The sequence below is a fragment of the Phasianus colchicus genome, chromosome 8 (genome assembly GCF_987193195.1).
Source record: "Phasianus colchicus chromosome 8, bPhaCol1.hap1.1, whole genome shotgun sequence".
Lineage (NCBI taxonomy): Eukaryota > Metazoa > Chordata > Aves > Galliformes > Phasianidae > Phasianus > Phasianus colchicus.
In genome coordinates this window covers 11683899-11706338 of record NC_143443.1, presented here as the reverse complement: position 1 = coordinate 11706338, position 22440 = coordinate 11683899, and the positions used below count along the sequence as shown (strand labels likewise).

The following is a 22440-nucleotide window of genomic DNA, read 5'->3' as shown; positions in this document are numbered from 1 at the left end:
CACTCGTGACATGATGTCACCCCTTGGGAGTCCTGAGTTCAGCCCAAAGGGGGCAGACGATCTATTAGGCAGATAAAAAGACATTTTTTTCTTGAAAATGTCGATTACTAATAAAGAAGATATGGATATGACAGACGCTGAGGATAGTTTGGGAACAGAGCCACTGTTGTGCTTTCTGAGAGATGTCAGCAGATCCGTGCTTGAAAGGCATTGTAATGCTCCTGTTTATGTCACAAGAATGAAGGATCTGTCATCATTTCTTGTTAAAAGCTCATTTTACTGGAGTCACTCCCATTCGAGGACTCACTCCAGCCTCTCAGCCTGGCTAATTTTAAAATGGGAGAATAAAAAATAGCCTTGAATTCCTGATAGGGTGAGCAAAAAATAACCTCATTCTTTTGGCTCCTGGTGCATGCCTTAGACTTACTGTGATTTTCTGAATGAATTTGTTGAGATTTTTGAAACTGCTGAGAGAGGATCTCTCTTGTACAGATGAGCTTTTACTCCGCAAGCTCATGGAAACCATCGCGTTAGCATGGCTTGCTTCTGGCTATGTCATTATTTCCACTGGTAAGAGGTGCAGGAAAGCTCACTGTGTCTCGTGGGGTTGGTAAAGAGGTGTCATACAGGTCTTGTCCTTAAAATGCTCTATGTGGGGTTCAGGCCCTTAAACACGAAGGTGTTTTGTAACCAGGGCCACGTGTCATTCTTGAACTGTGGGGTTTGGGTCTGTCTTTCTTCTTGTGTACTGTATATCAGCTTAAATGATTGCTGTTTGCAAAGGTTAGATTAACCAATTCAGCGGAGCACTTCAGCAGGTATTTACATTGCACACAAGCCAGTACTTGAAAGCGTGTGCTTGATTTTCTCTTCGCATTGGAGTGCTCTTCTGCAGTGAGGTTGAGCTTAGCATCTCAGTGTACACACATAGGGTGCCCAAAGGGAAAGCCTGTTCCTCCCAGTCCACTCCTGGAAAGCTCCCAGCTTGCTGGAGGAATGGGGAAGGACAGCATCAAAAAAAAGGGGGACAGACACCGTAGAAGGATCTGTTGTGACAGGACAAGAGGAAATGGTTTCAAACTAAAAGAGTTGAGATCTAGATTGGATATAAGGAAGAAGTTTTTTACAGTAAATGCAGTAAGGCACTGGCCCAAGCTGCTCTGCCCCAGCCCTGCAGACACTCCAGGTCAGGCTGGACAGAGCTCTGAGCCCCTGACAAAGCTGTAGGTGTCCCTGTTCATTGCAGGGGAGTTGGGCCAGATGGGCTTTAAAGGTCCCTTCCAGCTCTTACGATTCTGTGACAAGGAGGAAGAAATCTGTCTCTGTTGTACTGCAGTTCCAGCACCCATGTGTTGTGTTTTCCTTCTGAAGGAGCAATCAGGAGAAGTCATAGGGATGGTGACATCCCTCTCCCAGGCTTGGTTGCTCTCTACTTCAAGGTCATGCCTGGACCAGCACTGGCTTGAGCAGGGCAGCGGAAGGAGGGCTGAGCTTTTTTTTTTCCCCCACCCACTTCTGCTTTTTGTATTTCTTGTGGCTCGTCAAAAACACTTGAATGCAGGACAAAGTAGTGCACAGGGTTTGTTCGGTTCTGGAGCCAGCCTTCTGTGAACCAAGAAAAAAGCATTAACCTCTCTGCAACTGAGTTTCTCTCTCTGCTAGACAGGGAGAAAACCACTTGAATCCTTTTCCAAAACCATTTGAGAGCTCTTTATAAAAATCTGTGTAAATCTCCCAGTGTGTTTATGCTGAGCCTGTGTTGAAATGGACACTACAGAAGACGTGTGTCTGTTCATATGAATGCACTGGGTTTTCCTCTCACCTGTGTTGTGGTAGATCAGCAGGAACAAATAAGTTGTTCTGAGACAGAAAGCTAACACCCTGGATTGCCCTTTTTCTTTTTTCTTTTTTTTTTTTTTTTGCTGGAAAACATGGGCTGAATACTTGGGGTGGGATTTTCGAAGCTGTCCAGCTGCAGTCAGGGCTTCTGTAAGCATGTATTGCCCAGGGCATGCCCTCTTGCAGCTTTCTTCACCCGTGGAAGGGATCTGACCAGGTTCAGTTGTGCCAGCATCACTGCAAGGTCCATAGAAGTGTATTAAGAGAAGCAGCACACCAGAGAAACCAGCTCCTCTACCATGGCTTTCACTTGATTTTCCTTGCCACGGTCGAATGAAGAGAAAGAAAAGGGCAGAGACTGTATAGAGCACGAGTATGATGGGCTGACATTTGAAAATAATTTTTAAAGTTCCCCCAAAATAAGCATATTAAGGAAGATAGATGGGAAATGCATGAAAAGGTGTATGTATATATATATATATATATATATCCAGGCAATGGGAATACGTGGTATTTGGTGCATAAAGCTGCATCAGAGAGTTGCATGCGGATACGGTATGTGCCCATGTGTGTGCAGGTGCAATATATGAATCATCCCAAGCATATATATGCATATGACAGACACGCACGCTATAAATATGATCTACGCAGCCAGGAATTGTAGGGGGGAATTGACGGCGCTCGAGTATTCTCTCCCAAAAGTGCCAGCTGCCAGTCGGGCTGAATTAGATTTCACAGGGGTTTCTGCAATACATGGAATTCACCAGCAAATTACCCTTAAAGAGGGAAAATCAATCATTTGGAGCAGAGATAAGCTGGAGGCGAGGCAGCCTCGGATTGATCCCGTCTGTGCAGGCGTGTGTGGAATTTGGGAGATAACCTGGGGATGGAGCAGCTCCTTGGGAGCAGGCAGGAAACGCTGCTTGGGACAGACAGATGGAAAGGGATGGGAAGGTATTAGGATGATGTGAGGTGGGAAAGGTTTTGCTCTGGGCATCCTGAGGGATGCAGGGAACATGATGTCCCAGTGTTTGTGGCTAGAAAGCCTTTGGATGAGCTTTTGGTTCTGGGAGAGCAGTGAGTGCTAGGAGTGAGCAGAGGGAGGCTATCCAGAGTGCTCAAGTGAAATGCCTCAGAGTGGGTGGAGAGAAACACCCTCTTTATGTTTTCAAAGGCAAGATTAAGCATTACTTGTCCCTGCCTAGCTAGAACTGAGGCACAAGGTAGCCAAGCCATACAAAGAGGCACTAATTGCATTTTATTTGAAGAATTTCTCTTTTTTTCCTTCTTATTTTCTACCTCATCCACCCCTGCTGAACTCTTAGCGCTTTTCTTTCTTTGCAAACTTGTCAGAATGAAAGATATTAAGCACTCCTCAGCTTTCTGCCCCTGCCTGGAAGGTAGCTGCGAGGCAAACTGAAGTGATGCTGCTGCAGAAACACAAGCTTTCTGTTCTGGGAACACCACCTGAGCTAGGGCAGTGTTTCTGCATTCTCCTGATTCCAGAAGAGGGGGGAACGCATGCATAGGGCTGTATTTGGGACTGATCAGCCCCCCAAAAGCCAGGTATTGACACCAGGTTGATGCCAGCACCACGGCAGCAGGAATGCGATTATTACACGCTCTGAGGAGCAAGTACACGGGGAACAAAGTGATAATTATGCACAACAGCGGCTACAATTGTCTTTAGCTGAATTGGCGTTAAATTTCCATCAGTGCGGCGCTGGGGACGGCCACGAGGAGGTCAAGTGGGGGAAAGGAACATCAGTGCTGTGTGCCTGAGCATCCTATGCCACATCTGAGCATCCTGTGACGCTGTGGCCATGAGCCCTGCAGGACCTTTGCCTGCTTGGGATAGCAGTGCTTATTTCGCTCTTTGCAGTCATCTTGGCCCTGTTGTTCTCTCTGGGTGGCAGGGAGGAAGGGGGTGAGGGATTTGAGAAGCGTGTGGAAAAATCTCCGGAGCGGGGCACCAGTGGCGGCATGGGCTGAGCCAGCCCCTTCTGCTGGGCAGCTGATAACAATTTGAATATTCAGATTTGCTTTCAGCCATCCGCAGGGGGCTCACAGGCTCCAGGAACCAGGAGCAAGAAAAGCAGCATGGGGGCCGAAACCAAAAAAAGTAAATAGTGGAATAAATGTATAAGCAGACCTGGCAGCAGCCTTCCCAACAGGCAGGCGTTCTCCCCTTCCCCAGAGCTCACATGGGGAGACTGAGGCACTCGAGTGGCTGGTAATTAGGGACGGCAGTATCTGGAGCCTGATCTCCCTTCCCAGCCAGAATTAATCCACCTAGTTCCCTCCCTGCAAGTATTTGGATTTCTTTTGATGTTTCAACTTTTATCTCGTGCCTCCAACAAACTTGCTCCTTGCCGGATTCCAAGAAAATCCCTTGCATCTCACTGTCACCAGAATGTGCTTTTGCATAGGGACCCTGAGAGAGGCAGGGGACATGTGGAGGAGATGCAGTTGCAGTGCACCTTGCACGGGGTGCCGGGGAGTGCTGCCCTGTTGAGGGGAGAAGGGCCAGCAGGGACGTTGCATGTGCCAGCGGCTTTCGGTGGTCACAGTCAGCTAGGTTTTGCTATTAGTGCCCCTTCGTGCATTTAATTGCTGCTTTTTTTTTGCTAGAAGGGAGGTCACTCGAGGAAAATTGGCAATTCGGCTACAGCAACTCCTAGACTCGCTCTGTAGGGCTGACCAGTGGGAAGGAGTGGTGCTCCCATAAGCGTTCCTGCAGCGCCATGGGCATGCTCTGCCAGTGGGGCTGTGGGAGAGGGATATACAGGTCCCAGATGGGGCTGGAGGGACAGGCAGCTGTGTTGTGACATCCCAGAGTGGGATGCAGTGTGGTACCTCGGTCTCAAAATGCTAAAAGGGATTTCCCTTCCAGCTTTGCCCTGCACAGATTTATCCCAGGGATGCGTTTCATTCACACGCACAGAGGTCTTCTATGAAAGCACATAAAAAGAAGACTTGCAGTATTTGCATGCACTGCATGTCCAGCAAACATCTTAAAAACCAAATGAATTCTTAAGGCCGGTGCTGAGCTATGCAAACAATTAACCAGCCGTCTTCTTTCTACTGCCAGGGCCCCAACAGTGTGTTTGAGGTCTACCTGGTGGGCAACAACTCCAACCACTTCATCATCTCACCCACGTCCATCCAGGGGAAGGCGGACATCCGTGTCCGTGTGGCTGTCCCACTTGACTTTGAAACCATCCCCCGCTACGAGTTCTCGGTAAGGGAGCAGGAAGGGCAGGGAGATGGGGCACAGAATGTTGAGGTTGGCAGGAGGGAATAGTTTTCTGCATGAAAAAAATTAAAAGAGAAAAGAGTGGAATTCACAGAAGCTCCAATTAAGAGGAGAGGTGATGGCCTCAAGTTGTGCCAGAGGGGGTTCAGGTTGGAAACAGCAGTGGTGCACTGGCACAGGCTACCTGTGGGGGTGTTTCAGGCATGCAGAGATATGGCACTGAGGGATGTGGGCAATGGGCATGTGGAGGTGGGCTGGGGTTGGGCTGGGTGAGCTGAGAGGGCTTTTCCCAACATGAATTGTGCTTCTACAGTTCTAAGGTTCAGTTCTCTCCGTGCAGCTCTTTGCAAATGAGAGCATCCCAGAGCACGTTGGCTTTGCACGCGTGAAGATCAACCTCATCAATGAGAATGACAATCGTCCGGTCTTCAGCAAGGCCCTCTACAATGTCAGCCTTCCAGAGAACGCCACCGTGGGCACCACTGTGCTGCAGGTCCACGTGAGTAGAAGCATCTCTGCTGCAAATCCCATGTGTGGCAAGGAAATAGGGATCAGCTGTGCTGAGGGTGGAAAGAGGGGAAGAGCCGCAAGAGTCGTGTTGGTTAAAGATGGAGATGTGGAGGAGGAGATAGAATTGTAGAATCATTAAGGTTGGAAAAGACCACTAAGATCATCTAGTCCAGCCATCAAACCCATAGAGATGCTGGTGCTCCTCTGGGATGGGAAATATCCCCAGTGTGATGCATTGGGTGCATTGCTGCTGCTGTTCTACAGTCACAGCTCCTGCATGCCACCCAGAGAAGAAAAGCCCTGACAAAAGGGCTCGGTGTGTAAGTGTGTTTACTCTACAAACAGATGGTGTGAAACTGCATAGAGCCCCCGAGCTGTTCCCATCTGACAGTTATTAATATTTCAAGCAGATGTTTAGCTAGTTGGGCCGTCAGGCACTGAACAATGAGGCTGTTACTGCCGCTCCTCTTTCCCAACTTCCAGCTCTGCCAGCATTTCAGAGCACACGCAGAACCGCCCGGAGTCGAATCCTCTGTGATAAATCAGAATGGATGCAATTAGTGCTCAAACCCAGCTTGCCCTCCCAGCTGATCCCAAACTTTTCACAGCCCTCCTGCTGCGGGATGCTTGGCTTTCCTGCAAGCTTCCCAAAATGTCCCATTCACTGCAGGCATGCTGGACAGTAGGATGCTGCCACTGAAAGTCTGTTTGCTAACTATGAAATCACTTCTTTCATTTTTTTTTTTCTTTCCATTTTGCTTGCTCAGTGTGGTATTTACCCACAGGGTTAGGCAGTGGGAAATGCCCCTTTGTGCAGTGCAGGTCTGGTACCCAGCTGCAAACAGAAAGGGGAGGAAAAAAAAGCAGAAGCAGACTTCATTTGCAGTGACAAATGGCCATTTGTCTCTGCAGCATTTCACCTCGTAATGCTGCTGACAGCAGAGAAACATTGCCTGCTACACGTGTAAATCAGCTGTAGAACAACGCAACATGCAGGTACAGGGTCAGCTCTGTGTCCCTGCAGGTCCTTGGGCACAACCCACCCCCGTCCCCATGTTATGCAGCCCTGTCTGCCCTCTAAGACTCTGTTGGCCGGCTCTCCATTCTCCGTTCCGCATCCTCTCCTCTCCCTGCCCATCCATCCATCTGTCCATCTGTTCAGTCCCATCCAGGAGATGCATTTATCATACAGATGCAGGGAGCTTCTTGCTTGTAGGAGAACATCTGGAATGGCCCCTCATCCCTGAGGGGTAGGGAAAGGGTGCTGGGAGAGCTCCCCGAGCCTTAAAGCTCTGCCCCAGATACCAGCAGATATTGAAATATTATTTTTTTTTCTGAAACAACTGGCCATGAAACCTTTTAATAACGTAACTGAAAAGGTCAGAGAAAGAATTTCACACTTCTTGAGCAAGCAGGCAGCCGGTATATAACTTCGTGCCCTCCAGGAACAAGAGGCACTGAGAGCATATGCTGCACCCTGAACTAACTGGGGTGCACAACCCCCCTGGCCAAGGCTCCTGATACAAGGGACTGAACTGGTCCCCCCTGAGGAAGGCTGGGTGTCCATCTGATGCTGCACTGGGGCTGGAGATGACCCATGTGGGGCTCTTCTGGTTCGTGGAGAGGGGCTGGGACCAGGTGGAGCATTCAGCTAGAAGCGTTTTGGGGTGGAGGAGGCTATGGAAATGGGGTCTGCCTTGGGACCCCCAAAGGCTCCAGTGAGAGGAGTGGGAGCTCAGCATCACCTCCAGTCCTATGAGTGTGCAGGCATGTGCTGTGTGATCAGCTGCTGTTCTTTTTGCTGGAACTGCAGGGCTGGGGAATGGGACAGAGACCCTACGGGGGGCAGGAGTTAAGGGGCAGGAGGTCTCCTTAAGCCTCTCGTATCCTACAGATCTGCAGCATACGGTCCTTCTGGAAAGCTCTGATAACCAAAATCATTAAAGCCGAAACAAACAGCGAGCCATTCATTCCTTAGCCAAAGCAGTGCCTCTGATTTGCCTCAAATGGCATGGAGAAAAGCAGTTCTCCAGGAAAATGTGAGAAGCTGTCCCACCCCCAGGCCCCACTTTGCTCCTTTGTCCCAGGGATGTGCTGCAGTCCCTCCAGAGCATCTCCACAGCCTGCAGAGCTCAGCCTCTCTTAGCCACCATGTTTCCCTAGGAGAAACCTTGTTAGTAAGATCCTAATGAAGTAAATGTGCTAATTAACCTTCCATTACTCTCCTCATTAAAGCAACCTTTAATTTGCTTGGCAAAGTTTCTCTCCTTCACCACCCAGCTGTCAGTTTGCCGCTGCCACTTCGATCTCTCTTTGGCCTCGCATCGAGGATGGGAAAATCGATCCCACCCTGCTTTTCCTCCCCTTCTTTCCACCCAGCTGTGAACACCAGTCAACACAAAAGTAATAGTGTGATTTTTCCCACCCTGGGCATCAGTATACACCTATTTAAGATGCGAATCGCTTTCTCAATCAGCAGTGAGCCCGCCCTGTGCCCCTTCCATCCTCTGGGCTCTGGAGCTGGGCTGGCATGGTCCCATTTTGGGCAGCACCTGCACTGCAAAGCCTTTGGGGGCAGGCCTGGTGGTAGGTGGAATCTGCTGGCTTAGGGTGAGATCCTTGGACAGTGCTTGCATGGCTTTGGTGGGGATGGGAGGTGATAAAGAGAGGCAATGTCAGCCCCATCCTTCCCCGTTAGCATCCCAATCAATCCTGTTATTCTTCAGCCCCGTGTTCTCCTGCTCCAGCTGTGCTTAAACAGAGCAAAATCACGTCCAATTTCCCTGTCGCTTGGAGGAAAATTGAATCCTTTATCTGTGAGAAGAGAGGAAAGCTGCAAATGCACCAAACAATAAATAGTTAAATAATCAAAGCAGGCAATTCCAAATTGCCTGGAAAGTTAAACATGAGCAGCTTTTCTTCCTCGTGCCTGGCGTTTTTTTTTTTTTTTTTTTTTTTTTTGTAAACCTGCTCACACTCCTTGTTCCTTTCAAATATTCTCCTCGATTTGGCTCTGTAAATACAGGGCAGGGAGGAGGGGGTTTCCAGGTAGCGGCATGATTGACGGATCTGAAGCCCTCGTCTTTCTGTCAGGGCCCAGTGCTCTCTGGCTGTGTTTATCTCTTTAATCTAAATATCAATCCGTGAGACTGAAATGGGGTGGAATAGGAATCATGACAGCTGGGGAGAGAGACACTTATTGCAGCTCTTGCAGCCGCACCGCAGCCTGATGGAGCTGTCAGGATAAATGCACAGCTTCAAAGTGCAGAGGTGGCAAAAACCAAAGCTCAGCTCAGCCCCAAATGGGGACAGTCACAGCAGCAAAACAGCTCTGCATCCCATGGTGATGCATGGGCACAGGCTGCCCAGGGAGGTGGGAGAGTCTGTGTTCCTGGAGGTGTTCCAGAGCCTTGGAGATGTGGCACTGAGGGACGTAGGCAATGGACAGGTGGGGTTGGGCTGGGTGACTTGAGAAGGCTTTTCCAACCTTACAGTTCTATGATTCTAAGGGATGCTTGAGAAGCATCTGTATGCTGCATGATAGAGGCTGGGCTGGTGTGCTGGGGTTCAGCCCATGGCTGCTGGACCACATTCTTCATGTTGACCGAGGGTCATCTCCTTTGCAATCCCTCTGCCTCTTGTTCATGTATTCTTGGCTTGCTGCCCCTCTCTGAACAGCAAAATTCCCTCCGTATGTGGGTTTGCATCTGTCTTGGAGCAATCATGCATCCAGTGTGGGGGTGACTTCCACCCATCCTTCGTGCCCATCAGCCCTGGGTGAGATGGGGCTGTAGGTACTGGGAGAGCTCCTGGGAGCATTTTAGAGAGGAATGGGCATTTATATTTCCTGCGTTGGACTTTGACCTTAATTCCTTCCATTTTGCTGGACTGTAAAATTCATTAGGGACCTAGCAGCAAAGCAATTGAGATGTCAGCCAAGCAATTGCGCAGTTATTTAATCTATCAGATGTGCGGCTTGCCATTTAGGTGGACAACAAGAGAATATGAAATCAATACGCTTCATTAGTGGAGGACTCGCTCCTGGCTCTGTCGTGCACGACCTGGCGCTGTGCTGGGCTTGGTGCCACTTTGTGGTGGGACAGGAGCACAAAACATGGCGCTAAGCCTCTTGCCCAAGGTCTGTCTCCACCCCGAGATGCTGTAGGGTCTCACCTCGACCCGTGATCCCCAGCCACTAAATGACGGCCACCCAGGCAAGTGTTAACCTGGCCGACGAGGCACTGCTGCTGTTAGAAAACACAATCAGTGAGCCGGGAGGAGAGGTGGGAAGGCTCTGCTGTTCGCAGGGGGGTTGATTGGCTATTTTTCTCCCCCTGGAGCCCTTTGGGGTCGTTAGTGTCAATTGAAGCCCTGCTCGGGGCAGCTGGGCGTCTCCCTCTCCTCACCTCCAGTCCTAATCACGGCTGCGGCGCAGCAATGCTGCCTGATTGCTGCCTCCCACCGGGCCGGGGAAACAGCAGCTGCCAGAGCAGGCTCCACTTGGGGAAGTTGTGCATTAAGTAGGTTTTCCACCAGTTCTCTTTATCCAGCTTTGCAGCCCGGTGGTTACTTCTCATGGAAACTCTGTGTGTTATCTTTCTCTCCTCCCCATCCCAAATCACATCACAGTGCGGGACATGCCGGAGCATGGTTTCTCTTCCCTTTTCCTCTGGAAAATCAGGATCTGACGATTGCTTTGAAGAAGGGTTGCTTGTTCTTTAGCAAGTGGTTTCAGAATTGGGCAGGTGGACGTGCCATGCCGATCCCTGTCCCTGTGCCAGGAGGCAAGAAGCACGGCCGGTCACTTGCTGCCCTGACAGCTTTCTGATGTCAGGTAATTGCTTTCCTGCTACGACTCTTTTAAGCAGCGAGCTCCTGGCCAAAGCAATTTGTTCCCCATCAATTTTTATTTCCTGGATCCTCAGTGCGGGGTAGGGGGAAAACAAAGGTAGCAGAGGAGCAGTGACCCACCGTAGCAGCCCAACAATATCTGTCTCATCCTGCTGCCATACCAGTGCAAATCCACCAGAGCTGGGAGGAGCGTGCCATTTCCAGCTGCTCAACCTTTAGGCAGGTTTTGGTGGATCAGGATGTTTTTGGGGTAGAGACCCAAATAGACATGCACGGCTTTTGTCTCTGAGCATGTCCCCCACTCATCTCGCAGAGCTGCTGTGAGCAGAGTTAATCTCGAGCAGTTTAAAGAGTCGTTCAGTGGGGCTTGGTGGATGATGAATGTTGAAACCATTACAAGCAAAGCGCTGGGGCTCCATGGAGCTGTTTAAAAATGAATTCTCCCATGTAAATTTCTGCTCCATCAATCCTTATGACATGTCAAACATTGCTATTGTTTCCCGAACAAATTGCACGACATGCCCTTTCCTGCAGATCCGCGCAGGAGAGCAGAACCGCCTGCCTGGGAGGTGGGAAGGATGCTCATGGGATAAAAGGGAGATGTGGGAATACTTGCGTGCGGGATGGAGAGCAGTGCTTGGGGCTGACGAGCTGTGCGACAACACAGAGCAGCATCCCTGCAGCTCGAGGAATGAATGGATTCCTCGGGTTAGCCCAGCTGCCTCTTCCCAAGACTCTCCCTGAGTTTTGCCACCTAAATGCATTTTGGAGAAGAGCACAACACTGGTGACAGCTCACAAAAGCACAGCTATAGACCTGTGCTTCCATCCTGCCCTTTGCAGGCTCCAGTGGGCAAATCCCCTCTTAATATTCTGGGCAGGAGGCGAGCAGCCGCAAAAGCTGCTTGATGGCTGCTTGAGGTGGAGCCCCAGGAAACTTCCAGCCACATACTTCTCCTCCTCCCTCTCTTTCTCCTTCTCCCTGCCTGCAGCTGGGGACCGATCCATTGGAAACACTGGGCATTGGCACTGTGGCATTGGGATCAGCCCACAGAGGCATCAGAGCTTTGGCTCTTCTCGCATCACACGGCTCTATGCTGACCTTCTCTTCACCTTCCTCCTTCCCTATATTTTTTTAGCCCGGCAGCAGAAAATTACACTTTCCCGGCGTTGTCTGTCACTGCAATAAGCACTTACAAGTGCAATCGCACGGGGCCAAATGAAGGGAATTAGTTTTGCCCATGCTTTGTGGCACTGGCAGGTTCCCTGTAAATCATTATCTCATCACCACCAACCCAGGTGCGTGGAAAATGCCTTTCTTGTCCCAAGCGTTTAGGGATTAATGGGTCCCAGGTTACGGGAGCAAAAATGATGTCTGGAAAAAAGACATCCCCTGGTCCTGGGTAGGGTGGCTTTGGGCTGATTTGCTCATTTTTGCTGAGTGCAATGTGCATAAAAATTAAAGCACACCTTAGCAGTGGAGAAGAAAATCAGCAAAATGGGTAGGGCTAGAAGGATGGCTCCACCAGGTCATGCTTTGGCTGAGGCAAAGCACCAAGGATTTACCCAGCTGAGAAGCTTTTGGGGGGAAAATGAAGGAATTCTGGCAAATTTTCACACCATAACATGAAAGGTACGGGGACACAGGTGAGGCAGTTGGGTGTGCTCAAACTCCTGCTCTGCTGGCAGTGGTACCCAAGGCCATCAGTAAATCAGGAGGGTTTCAGGAGCGGGTTGTGCTCTGTGCCAGTCCTAAAATACAGCCTCCTGATGGTATCTGGACGTAAAATGTGTCTCTGACCCTGCTTCTCAGAGTCTGGTTGGAGTCTAAGTAGTCCAGACAGGACTCAATTTAGAAAATATAGTGGGGGGCAAAAAAAAAAAAGAAAAAAAAGAAAAAAAAAAGATATAGTTTTGGACTCTTATTCCACTTTCTTCATCTAAATACAAAGTTTTCTGGTCATTTTTTCTTGCCTCCGTTCATGCATATTTTATATATTCATTAGAAAAAAGACTTTAAAACATACATAAATCTCGCCTCACTCCTCTGGAGCTAACAAACTGTGCCTTGCATACCTCGCCCGGAGGCAAAGCCATCCAGTGGCAAAGCCTTGCAGGATTTGGGCTTCCCAGGTCATCCTTCTTTTCCTGTGCCTATTTTGTGGCTTTCTGATTAGGATTTCTCTCCCCTGTGGAAATGGAGCTGCTCGCAGCAGACAGCTCTCTCTTCTTCTCTGTTTTCTTTAAAATCTCATCTGCCTTGAATTGCTGTATTTCGTGCACTCTTCCCACGCCAGCTCAGCATGGCAGTGAAAGGCAGGAGGCATAATGTTTTGGGGAATAGCGCTGAGCACTCTTGCTGGAGGGATGCTATCTGCAGCAGGTGGCCGGTCAGAAATTCCCCCAGAAATTGGGCAAGCCCCAACAGTCCAAGTCCGAATCCATTGGGTATTCAACAGCATTGAACAACATAGGTGTGAAGAAGCAGGTAAAAGGGGGGGCAAAGAAGAGGCTGAGGCTTGCCTGTCTGCTCTGGAGAGCTGCTGGAGGCAGCACCTTCTGTGGGTGTTCCTGGAGGGGGCAGGAGCTGGGCTGAGCAGCCACCAGCCTGCCCTAAAGCCACGTCACCTGGGAAGGCATGAAATTTCCCGAGGTGTGAATGTAAATTAAGCTTTCTGTGAGTTGTGATGGGTTCACTGGTGTGTGCAATTCCCAGAAGTAGCTTCATTTGTTAACTAACTTTTGATTTTTTTCAGGCAACTGACAATGATGTTGGCAGCTATGGGAAAGTCAGTTATTTCTTCAGTGATGACCCCGATCGGTAGGTGTGGTGTGGTTGAACCACTGGGGTAAAGGTGCTTCTCCAAAATTGGGAGACTAACATCTCACCATCTCCAGCACGTGGTCGCCGAGGGTTTCACCCCTTTCCTGTCCCTCCCCAGTTTCTCACTGGACAAGGACACGGGTGTAATCCTGCTGATGGCCCGACTGGACTTCGAGACCATGCAGCGCTACACGCTGACTGTGATTGCACGGGATGGCGGCGGCGAGGAGACAGCAGGGCGCATTAGGATCAACGTCCTGGATGTCAATGACAACGTGCCCACCTTCCAGAAGGAGGCATACCTGGGAGCACTGCGGGAGAACGAGCCCTCTGTCACCCAGGTGGTCCGGCTCCGGGTGAGGAACCAGCTGGGGCCGTGTCCCCATTCAGCATCACTCCCTGCATGGCCAGTGCAGCATCTGTGCTCACCTTTCTCTTCTGTCTATGTAGGCATCTGATGAGGACTCCCCTCCAAACAACCAGATCACCTACAGCATCGTGCAGGCATCTGCCTTCCGCGAGTACTTTGACATCACAGTGTCAGAAGGGTACGGAGGTAAGCACTGCAGTTGAGAGAGATGACAAGAGAACAGTAGGTTGGGTGGTGACAATAGGATGTCCCCCGTTTGCTGAGCCTCCCACCTTACATCCTTCTAGTGATAAGTGTGAATCACCCCCTCGACTACGAGCAAGTAGCCAATGGGGTCATCTACCTGACCGTGATGGCCAAGGACGCTGGTAACCCACCACTCAACAGCACTGTCCCCGTCACCATCGAGGTGTTTGTAAGTACAGTGCGAACGTGATGATTGGGACAGGTGACAGGTGGAGCTGGGGCATCACCTCAGCTCCCATTTAGCAGTATGAACACACCTGCCTTTTACAATAGAAATAAAACGAGAAGGAGGTGTTTGACAACGGCACTTCAGGAAAAAAGAGACATGAAAAGGCAGAACAAGAGCTAGCGGGGAGGGAGACAATTTTTTTTTCCTCCTTTGCTTGTTGGTTTTTAATAAAGAAGTCAAACTCGCCTTGTAGATCTCCCATTAGGGGACAATACGCTTTGTAGAGGGAGCTGCCGAGTCAGAACTAATAGCACGCGGCGCCGAGATCCAGGGAAATATCACTGCTAATAAGCTGCCGCTGCGTTCACTGCCGCTGCCGTCCTCACTGGGGCGATGAGCCGGCAACAGGAAGCGTGCAAAGGATGGGAGTCTGCAGAAATCTGTAAAGCTGATGATGGCATGATGGAGCGCACGGGGTCTTGTTGGGCATTTCTCCCCCATCACTGACTTTGCCCTGTGACAGTCACCCCATGCTCCATGAGGATGGATGCAGTTTCCACATTGCCCTCGGAGAAGGCACAGGGAGAGCCGAGTGATGCTCCAGCTGATTGCAGACCACCTGCTTCCTGAAACGGGAGCAGAGGATGGCAATTCAATTACGGTGCAATGGGCATCACTGGCACGTGAAATTGCCTCAAATATCCGGTTTGGTGGCAGCGGGAGCAGCTGAGCCTACTGGCCCATCAGCAGCCTCCATGAAGAAAACGTCTCTGGAACAGCCCCAGGAAAGTGACAAAATCCGCAACAGTGCTTTAATGTCCTGGTGGCTCCACCCTTCCCTTTTTTGGGCTGTTAGATGTGGTGTTCAAGCCCCCTCTACACCTTAGCCCTAATCCCACCTACTTACACTGTTGCCTTGAGCTGACTGTGTGATACAAGCACCCATATCTGCACTGTACCTCTTCACCCACAGTGCCTTTGTCCCAGCCAGCCTCTTGCCATTCTTTTTGCTGTAGGATGAGAATGACAACCCACCCACCTTCAGCAAGCCCTCCTACGTGATAGCCATCATGGAGGACATCATGGCAGGTATGAAGTACAGCTGCTTCTCCAGCCATTCAGGAGAGCCCTGGGGATCCCACAGCTACCCTGGGATACACAAATGTTTGCTGGGGAGGCAAGGAGCCAAGTCCTTGAGCCAATGAGCAGTGGGGCAGGTGCCTCCTCCAGCCCTCATTTCTGCCCCCACAAGGTGCTACTGTGCTGTTCCTCAATGCCACAGACCTGGACCGGTCCAGGGAGTACGGGCAGGAGTCGATCATCTACTCCCTGGAGGGCTCCTCTCATTTTCGGATCAACGCTCGCTCGGGTGAGCCTCCATCCACACACTAACTCTTTTCCATTCAATCTAGTCCCATTTTTCCCCAGTTTTCTTCCCTATTGTTTTCCCCCCTTCACTCTTCCCTCCTCCTTTCCCAGCAGCCTACTTAGGGGAAACACGATGTAAGGGAGCCACCAAATTTCTGTCCCCAAGGTTGGGCACTCTGAAACTTTTGGGAGAGGCCCCAACAGAAGGTTCCAGAGTAAGTGATGCTTGAGGAAAGGCTGGCAGTTTGACTGCAAGGGCTTATTTTAGCTCAGGAGATGCTGTCTGCCCTTCCTCGCTGACATCTTTTTGGTTCATTAAGGGCAGGAATGCTGACAAAGCAGCAAATGCTGCAGATAGGACCTCCTCTTATCCATATGGCACCTGCAAGAAAAGAGGCACATGGGTGCTTGGAAGGGAAGAAAGGGATGATAGTGTGACCTGGGGTGGTGGAGAAGCCAACGCTATCTGTGAGACATCCAAACTCTCTGTACCTGTTCTGTGAGGATGTGCTGTGCTGGGTGCAAGTCTGTGGACAGGAGACATCCATCATTACGACATCTGCACGCTTAAACCACTTTTCCTGTGATTAATTTTTTCAGTATAGGGATTAGTTGGTGCTGTGAGAGTTTGGAGTCAGATATATTTTAAGAAGACCTTTAGCCTTACAAATTTTCCTTGCTTAGATTAGTTTTTCCTCTCCAGTTCTTGCATGGATGAGCTCTTCCCATGGCACACCAGCTCCTCCATACATAGCAAGGCACACCTTACAGCTCAGGCACTGTACAGGCACTGAGTTTGCAGGTTCAGGGGACCAAGGCAGCATAGAGCCCCTAGAAGGGTAGGAGAGCATGGTTATTCCTTACATTGCTGGCTGCAGACCCCTTCCAGGAAACCCTAACCATCTATGTGAAGCTGAATCAGTCTCCATTTTGAAGTAACTCTGTTTTCACCAGTTTCCCAAGCTACAGGTGGTAAGTCACCGTATGACCTCCCTCATCTCTCTCATCCTTTTTGTCTGCAGGAGAGATCACGACGACATCCTTGCTGGACCGGGAGGCCAAATCTGAATATATCCTCATAGTTAGAGCAGTGGACGGGGGTGTGGGTCACCATCAGAAGACAGGCATTGCCATGGTGAGCATGGCCCCAGGACCCCGTGCTTGGAGGGCACATGGAGCACACTGTGGTGTCTGCCCATCACTCCGGGCTGCTTCCCACTGCAGAATGACTCTTCAGAGTGGGTGGACCTGGAAATCAGGCTCCCTTTCCTAGCAAGCCATTTGTCACAGAGCCACTTGACCTTCCTGTGCTTTGTGTGTCCATCCCTTGGCACGGGCACAGCAGCAGGTACCCATTCCTCCCACAGCATGGCTCCCTTTGTTAGTGCTTCTCAAGAAAATGCTTGGTCGGAGAGCTTGCAGGAGCACTTAGCTGTTCCTGATGACTGCTATTCACACACTGCCTGCATCAAGAGTTTCCAACTGCTTTTTGATTCTTGGGCTCCTTGAAAGGTTCTAGCAGAGGTGCAGGCAAATTGAATCCTCCTGGCAATGGCTTTGCCTCGCCCCTCATTGGCATACCATCATTTGAAACCTTTTCATGGAAGTCTTTGGAAATATGAGGTCAGAAGCCAAGGATCCATTTCCTGTGGCCTAATGTTGGTTGGAAGCTTTAATGTTTTGGGGTCCTCTCTCTCCTGGGTTGCTTTCTTGGGCTGCAGAAGAGATATCCCATGCAACAGCAAAGTACTGTGGTAGTGCCAAAGAACTGCCCAGAATAATTGTCATTGGTGCTGAGGTCCACTGGAAGGTGTGGGATCCAGCAAGGCTGTAACTAGAGGTTGCAGTCTTGGCTAGGCAAATGCACAGCTTGTGGGGTGCTGGGCTCCCGTTTGGGGCTGCAGATGAGAGGATGTTCTGTCAGTAGCTTCACTGAAAGGCAACAAAAAAAAAAAAAAGAAAAAAAAAAAAAAAAAGAATTTCTGCAACACAGATTGCAATTAGGACAAAAAATTCACCTTGGTCCTCACACGGACCTGCCAGCAGCTGAGCCTGTTTTCTCTTGCAGGTGAACATCACACTGCTGGACATCAATGACAACTACCCCACCTGGAAGGATGCACCCTACTTCATCAACCTGGTGGAAATGACCCCCCCGAATTCAGACGTCACCACGGTACGTACGCAGAGAGGCAGCTTCAAGCAGCCTCCTCCCACCTGCCCAGCCTTCCTCCCTTATGCCTGCAGTAAGCCTTGCAGAAGTTGGTTCAAAAGGTTCCTCCTTGCTGCCCATCCCATGCATTCCTCCTCTCCACTGGGATTCTTTATTGTTTTCGCAATCATGTGGGTTTTGGCCAAGTTCTCCTTTTCTTAGCCTCGCTTGCGACCTCCTTCAAGGACCTCTCTGAAAGACATTGATTTACAGCCTTTCAAATCCCGCTGGTGAAATAAAAGAGAAGGAGAGCAAGAGGCTTGCACTCCATCACACTGGGAGAAAAATGACGGGCACGAAACAGAAAATAAATGAGAGGAAAGTGAGGAGAATCCACAAAACTGTTTAACAGGGAAGGCTGCAAGAGAAAGCTGGTGCAGAAAGGAAGAAAGGCTCAGCAGGAGAGCAGGAGGTGACAAGGTTTGCAACGGTGACACACAGCCCCCAGCCCTACTTTGGAGGACCTGTGGGTCCCACCGTGCTTCTCCCACACTTCTCCTCCAGAGAGTGGCAGGTAGCTTCTGTAGAAGCTGAGAAGTCCTCTTGCATCGCCATCCAAATTAGTTGCTGGGAAAGCAATTGCTGTGTGACCATTAGGATGGAAATTCAGCTGGAACAGAAAGAGCCAGGGAAGATACAAGTGAAGTTGTTCTGAGCTTTGAGTATATGTAAATGCCCCCTGCAATTAAAAAACATTACAGGAAGCACCAAATGTCCAGGGGAGGAGAACGCCACCAGTGAAGGCTCAGCCACTATACTAGACAGCAGTGAATCTCCACTTGGGATACTCTTGTTTGAACTCCCGTCTCTCAGCTGCATTTGTTGCCATTTCAGGTGGTGGCTGTAGATCCAGACCTGGGGGAGAACGGCACAGTGGTGTACAGCATCCGCCCCCCCAACAAGTTCTACAGCCTCAACAGCACCTCTGGCAAGATCCGCACCTCCGGCGTCCAGCTGGACCGTGAGAACCCCAACCCACAGGAGGCTGAGCTGATGCGGAGGATTGTGGTGTCGGTCACCGACTGTAAGCTGGTGTCATGGGAGGACATCAGTGTTTAATGCGGGGAGTGGAGCCAGCTGGTCTTTGAGACCTGGCACTTGAGCCTGAGGCATGCTGCAGAGCTGGGGCCACCACCTTACATGATAGAAAGGAGTGGGCATGAGCTTTCTCTTCTAGAGGCTGGAAGAGGACAGCAGCACTGCTGCTCAGTGTATGCAAAGTATGCTTAGGCTTAGGTCTATTGTAATCTAGGGATGCTTTTAGAGCTGAGGCTGTGGAGCTTGTAGGGCTGGTAAGATCCCATGGCTGTAGGTCTCCCTTCCTAGGGAAGCCAGCTGAGCAGGTGAGGGAGAAAGAGCTGGTCAAGCGGTTATGTTTTGGGGTGTTTGTTTTTTTTTTTAATCTTCTGAGAACATATTTTACGGAGTCATTTTCAGGACAAGAAAAAAGATTAATTAGGATAAATTCCCCTCTGTCCAGTTAGTGCCTGGAAGCACATTTAGCCTTTACTCTGCCCCTTCCTGTGTTTGTGCTGTAACGTCCCATCCAAGCTGCTGTAAGGAAAGGGATAAGGACAGATGTATGCTGCTGCTGTCTTCAGCCACGTGCACTGACAGACCCTGCATGCTTGCAGGGAGAGTTTTCTCTGCTTGGGGACCATGCATTCTCCCGAGGGGTTGTAGGCATTAACCTTGGCCCCCATCCTATTCCTGCAGGTGGGCGGCCACCCCTACGAGCCACCAGCAGTGCCACAGTGTTCGTCAACCTTCTGGATCTGAATGACAATGATCCCACTTTTCAAAACTTGCCCTTCGTCGCTGAGATATCTGAGGGTCTTCCCGCTGGCACCTCTGTTTTCCAGGTGAGCTCATCCCACCAGTGCTGGAAAATGACATCATTTCCACAATGAATGGAGATGTCCATGGGAACCTGTGTTGTCATCACACAGCATGGTACCCACAAGGAGAATAACTTGAAGCTCTGTTATTTCAACCTGAGGTTTCTGGGAACAGAGCTTAGGAAAGCTTAGCTTTCCTGTCACTCAGGAAATGATTGGGGTCACCGTGCTCACCCCTTCCTCCATCCTGTCCCCACCAGGTGCTGGCCATTGACCTGGATGAGGGCCCCAACGGGTGGGTGACGTATCGCATGCAGGTGGGGATGCCCCGTATGGACTTCCTCATCAACAGCACTAGCGGGCTCATCATCTCCACTGCTGTGCTGGACCGGGAGAGGATCGCTGAGTACTACCTGCGTGTGGTGGCCAGCGATGCTGGCACACCCTCCAAGAGCTCCACCAGCACCCTCACTGTTAAAGGTGGGCACATCAGGTCCCCTCCAGTCCCCAAATGTCTAAATTTCCGTAGGCAGCAAGGATTCTACAGGGTACTCAGAACAGCCAGGGGAATTTTGGGGAGATGGGCAGCAGAAGGAAGGCAGCCCTGGGGGCACTCATCTCCATTCCCTCTTGCAGTGCTGGATGTGAACGATGAGAGCCCCACCTTCTTCCCAGCCATCTACAACGTGTCATTGCCCGAGGACGTGGCCCGGGACTTCAAAGTGGTCCGACTCAATTGCACAGATGCCGATGTGGGACTGAATGCTGAGCTCAGCTACTTCATCACAGGTACAGCTGCTGACCCCATCTCACTCAGCTGGGGAGCTTTCCACCCTGACAATGTTTTTCCAGACTGCCTTGCAGGGGGATCTGGGTGTCTTTTCCAAGGATGCTTTCCGTTCTGGCCAGGGAGCAGGTACACCTGGGAAACGTACAGCTTTTGGGACACAATGCCAACATGATAAGAAAAAGATTGTTTGAGTCTTGCCTGTATATCGGTGCTGCCGATCCCAAAACTTGTGCGGTATCGCCCTCTGCTGCACGGCCCTGCTCTAACTCCCCTATTGGCTGCCGCTGGGCTGAGATTTGGGAACCCTTGGCCCTAAATACACCCTGCCGTTAAACCCACAAGGTGCAGCATCTGCATAATTTATTTCAGGGCCTCCTGTATCACCACATCCCCAGGGGCTGCATCTAGTCTCTGTTGATTTTCACCCGTGGAACTGCACTGGTGACAATAACATTCTGGTTCCTGTCATTTGCTGCAGGTGGGAACCAGGATGGCAAATTCAGTGTTGGCTTCAGAGATGGGGTGGTCAGGACGGTCGTGAGCCTGGACAGAGAGACGGTGGCATCCTATGCACTGATCCTGGAGGCCATCGGTGAGAGTTTCTCCCCGTTTCCATGAAAGCTTTGAGCTGCCTGTGTTTGCACAGCTGCTTTTGTGGACAGCTACTTCACCCCTTGTCTGGTCCCATCTCAGGGCTTTCCTTTCCCAGTCTGTCCCAGCACTGCAGTGTTGCTTCCATACTGCTGGACTTCAGCTCAGTAGTTGCCAGTTCATCCCCTGGCGTAGGCAGAGGAGCGGGCACCAAATACATCTTGTCTATCATCCTTAGAGCTTTAAAATGATGTGCCTGCCTGCAGAAGGCTTGGACGTCCCTCCTGAGCAGAAAAAAAAATAACTTGCTCAGAAATTTTGGGATCACAGCCCTACAGGTTTACAGGTTCCACATTGATGCAGAAGGGATGCTGGTCCATGCTTACACCCCACCTCCAGCTATCCCCTGTGTGAAGAGCCAGGGATGACCAAATCCCAGCCCTACTTTCTCTCCCACAGACAACGGCCCCACTGGGAACCGCCGCACTGGGACTGCCACTGTCTATGTCACTGTCCTGGATGTCAATGATAACCGGCCCATCTTCCTTCAGAGCAGCTATGAAGCTAGTGTACCTGAGGACATCCCAGCCGCCAGCAGCATCGTGCAGGCACGTGGCTTCTCAACACCAGTCTGTTCCCTGTGAATGCATGGTGAGAGTATCAGGGAGAAAAAAGCAAGGACAGGGAGCCTCATGGGACTAAAGTAAGAAATTCACTCAGCTTATTCATGAGATGAGAGAAGCCCCTGTGCTTGTGAGGACCCTTGGCTGGCTGTCTCCTAGAAGGAACCAAGGGCAGGGATTTTCAGGATTGGATTGGAAGGGACCTCAAAGCCCATCCAGCCCCAATTCCTGCCATGGGATCGTTGCCCCTACCAGATCAGGGCTCCACCAATGATCCAGGGCACCTCCACAGCTCTGAGCATCAGTGCCAGTGCACTCACCGCCCTCTGAGTTGGTTCTGAGAGAGCTGTGGGTCTGCTTGTGTAGTCCCCATTCCTGGGTAGGAAGGCTTGGGTAGGCAGCAGCCAGGTCAAATGTGCAAAAAAAAAAGGGTTCCAAAGGCACTAGCTAAATGTTTTTAATTGCTGATCGGAAACTATGAGGTGGAGATGAGCAGGGTGGAAAGCAAGATACTGTATCAGAGCAGACAAGCATTGCTCACTGGCTGTGTGACACAGGATGAAACCACGGCCAGCAAATGGCACGAGAGCTGTGGGGCCCAGAAACTGAGAGCTGCAACCTAGGCTCATGCATCTGGGGCCGTGGTGGTATCCATGACCCCGGGTACCCTGATAGCCCCAGCTGTCCCCAGCAGGCCCTTGCTGAAGCAGGGTGACCAAAGCTGCCCTCATTCTGGCATTTGCTAAGCACACACGGTTTGACTTAGTGACTTGAGGTACATTAGGATAATTTCTTCAGGGTTTTTTTCACTCTCCTGAGGGTGGCTTGGATTCCCCTGGGGAAGTGTATCCTTGGGCAGAGAGCTGCACTGTCACATGGAGACACCAGAGGGGACCGTTGTGCTAGGTTTCCCCGGGAGCTCCATGCACAGCTCATAGTAGCTGAGGGCTGCTC

The 22440-nt window shown here is 50.6% G+C and overlaps 1 protein-coding gene across 1 annotated transcript in view; it reads left to right on the top strand.

Moving 5' to 3' along the window:
* The window catches only part of CDH23 (cadherin related 23), a 129995-nt gene that overhangs the window by 75487 nt on the left and 32068 nt on the right, over positions 1 to 22440 (top strand). Inside the window, exons 12-27 of the mRNA XM_090144926.1 lie at positions 4931 to 5080; positions 5436 to 5594; positions 13212 to 13276; positions 13398 to 13635; positions 13730 to 13835; positions 13937 to 14064; positions 15081 to 15153; positions 15317 to 15433; positions 16455 to 16567; positions 17501 to 17608; positions 18479 to 18668; positions 19361 to 19506; positions 19743 to 19962; positions 20119 to 20271; positions 20751 to 20864; positions 21323 to 21471. Coding sequence (XP_090001052.1) covers positions 4931 to 5080; positions 5436 to 5594; positions 13212 to 13276; positions 13398 to 13635; positions 13730 to 13835; positions 13937 to 14064; positions 15081 to 15153; positions 15317 to 15433; positions 16455 to 16567; positions 17501 to 17608; positions 18479 to 18668; positions 19361 to 19506; positions 19743 to 19962; positions 20119 to 20271; positions 20751 to 20864; positions 21323 to 21471 — 2229 coding nt within the window. The remainder of the gene's footprint in view (positions 1 to 4930; positions 5081 to 5435; positions 5595 to 13211; positions 13277 to 13397; positions 13636 to 13729; positions 13836 to 13936; positions 14065 to 15080; positions 15154 to 15316; positions 15434 to 16454; positions 16568 to 17500; positions 17609 to 18478; positions 18669 to 19360; positions 19507 to 19742; positions 19963 to 20118; positions 20272 to 20750; positions 20865 to 21322; positions 21472 to 22440) is intronic.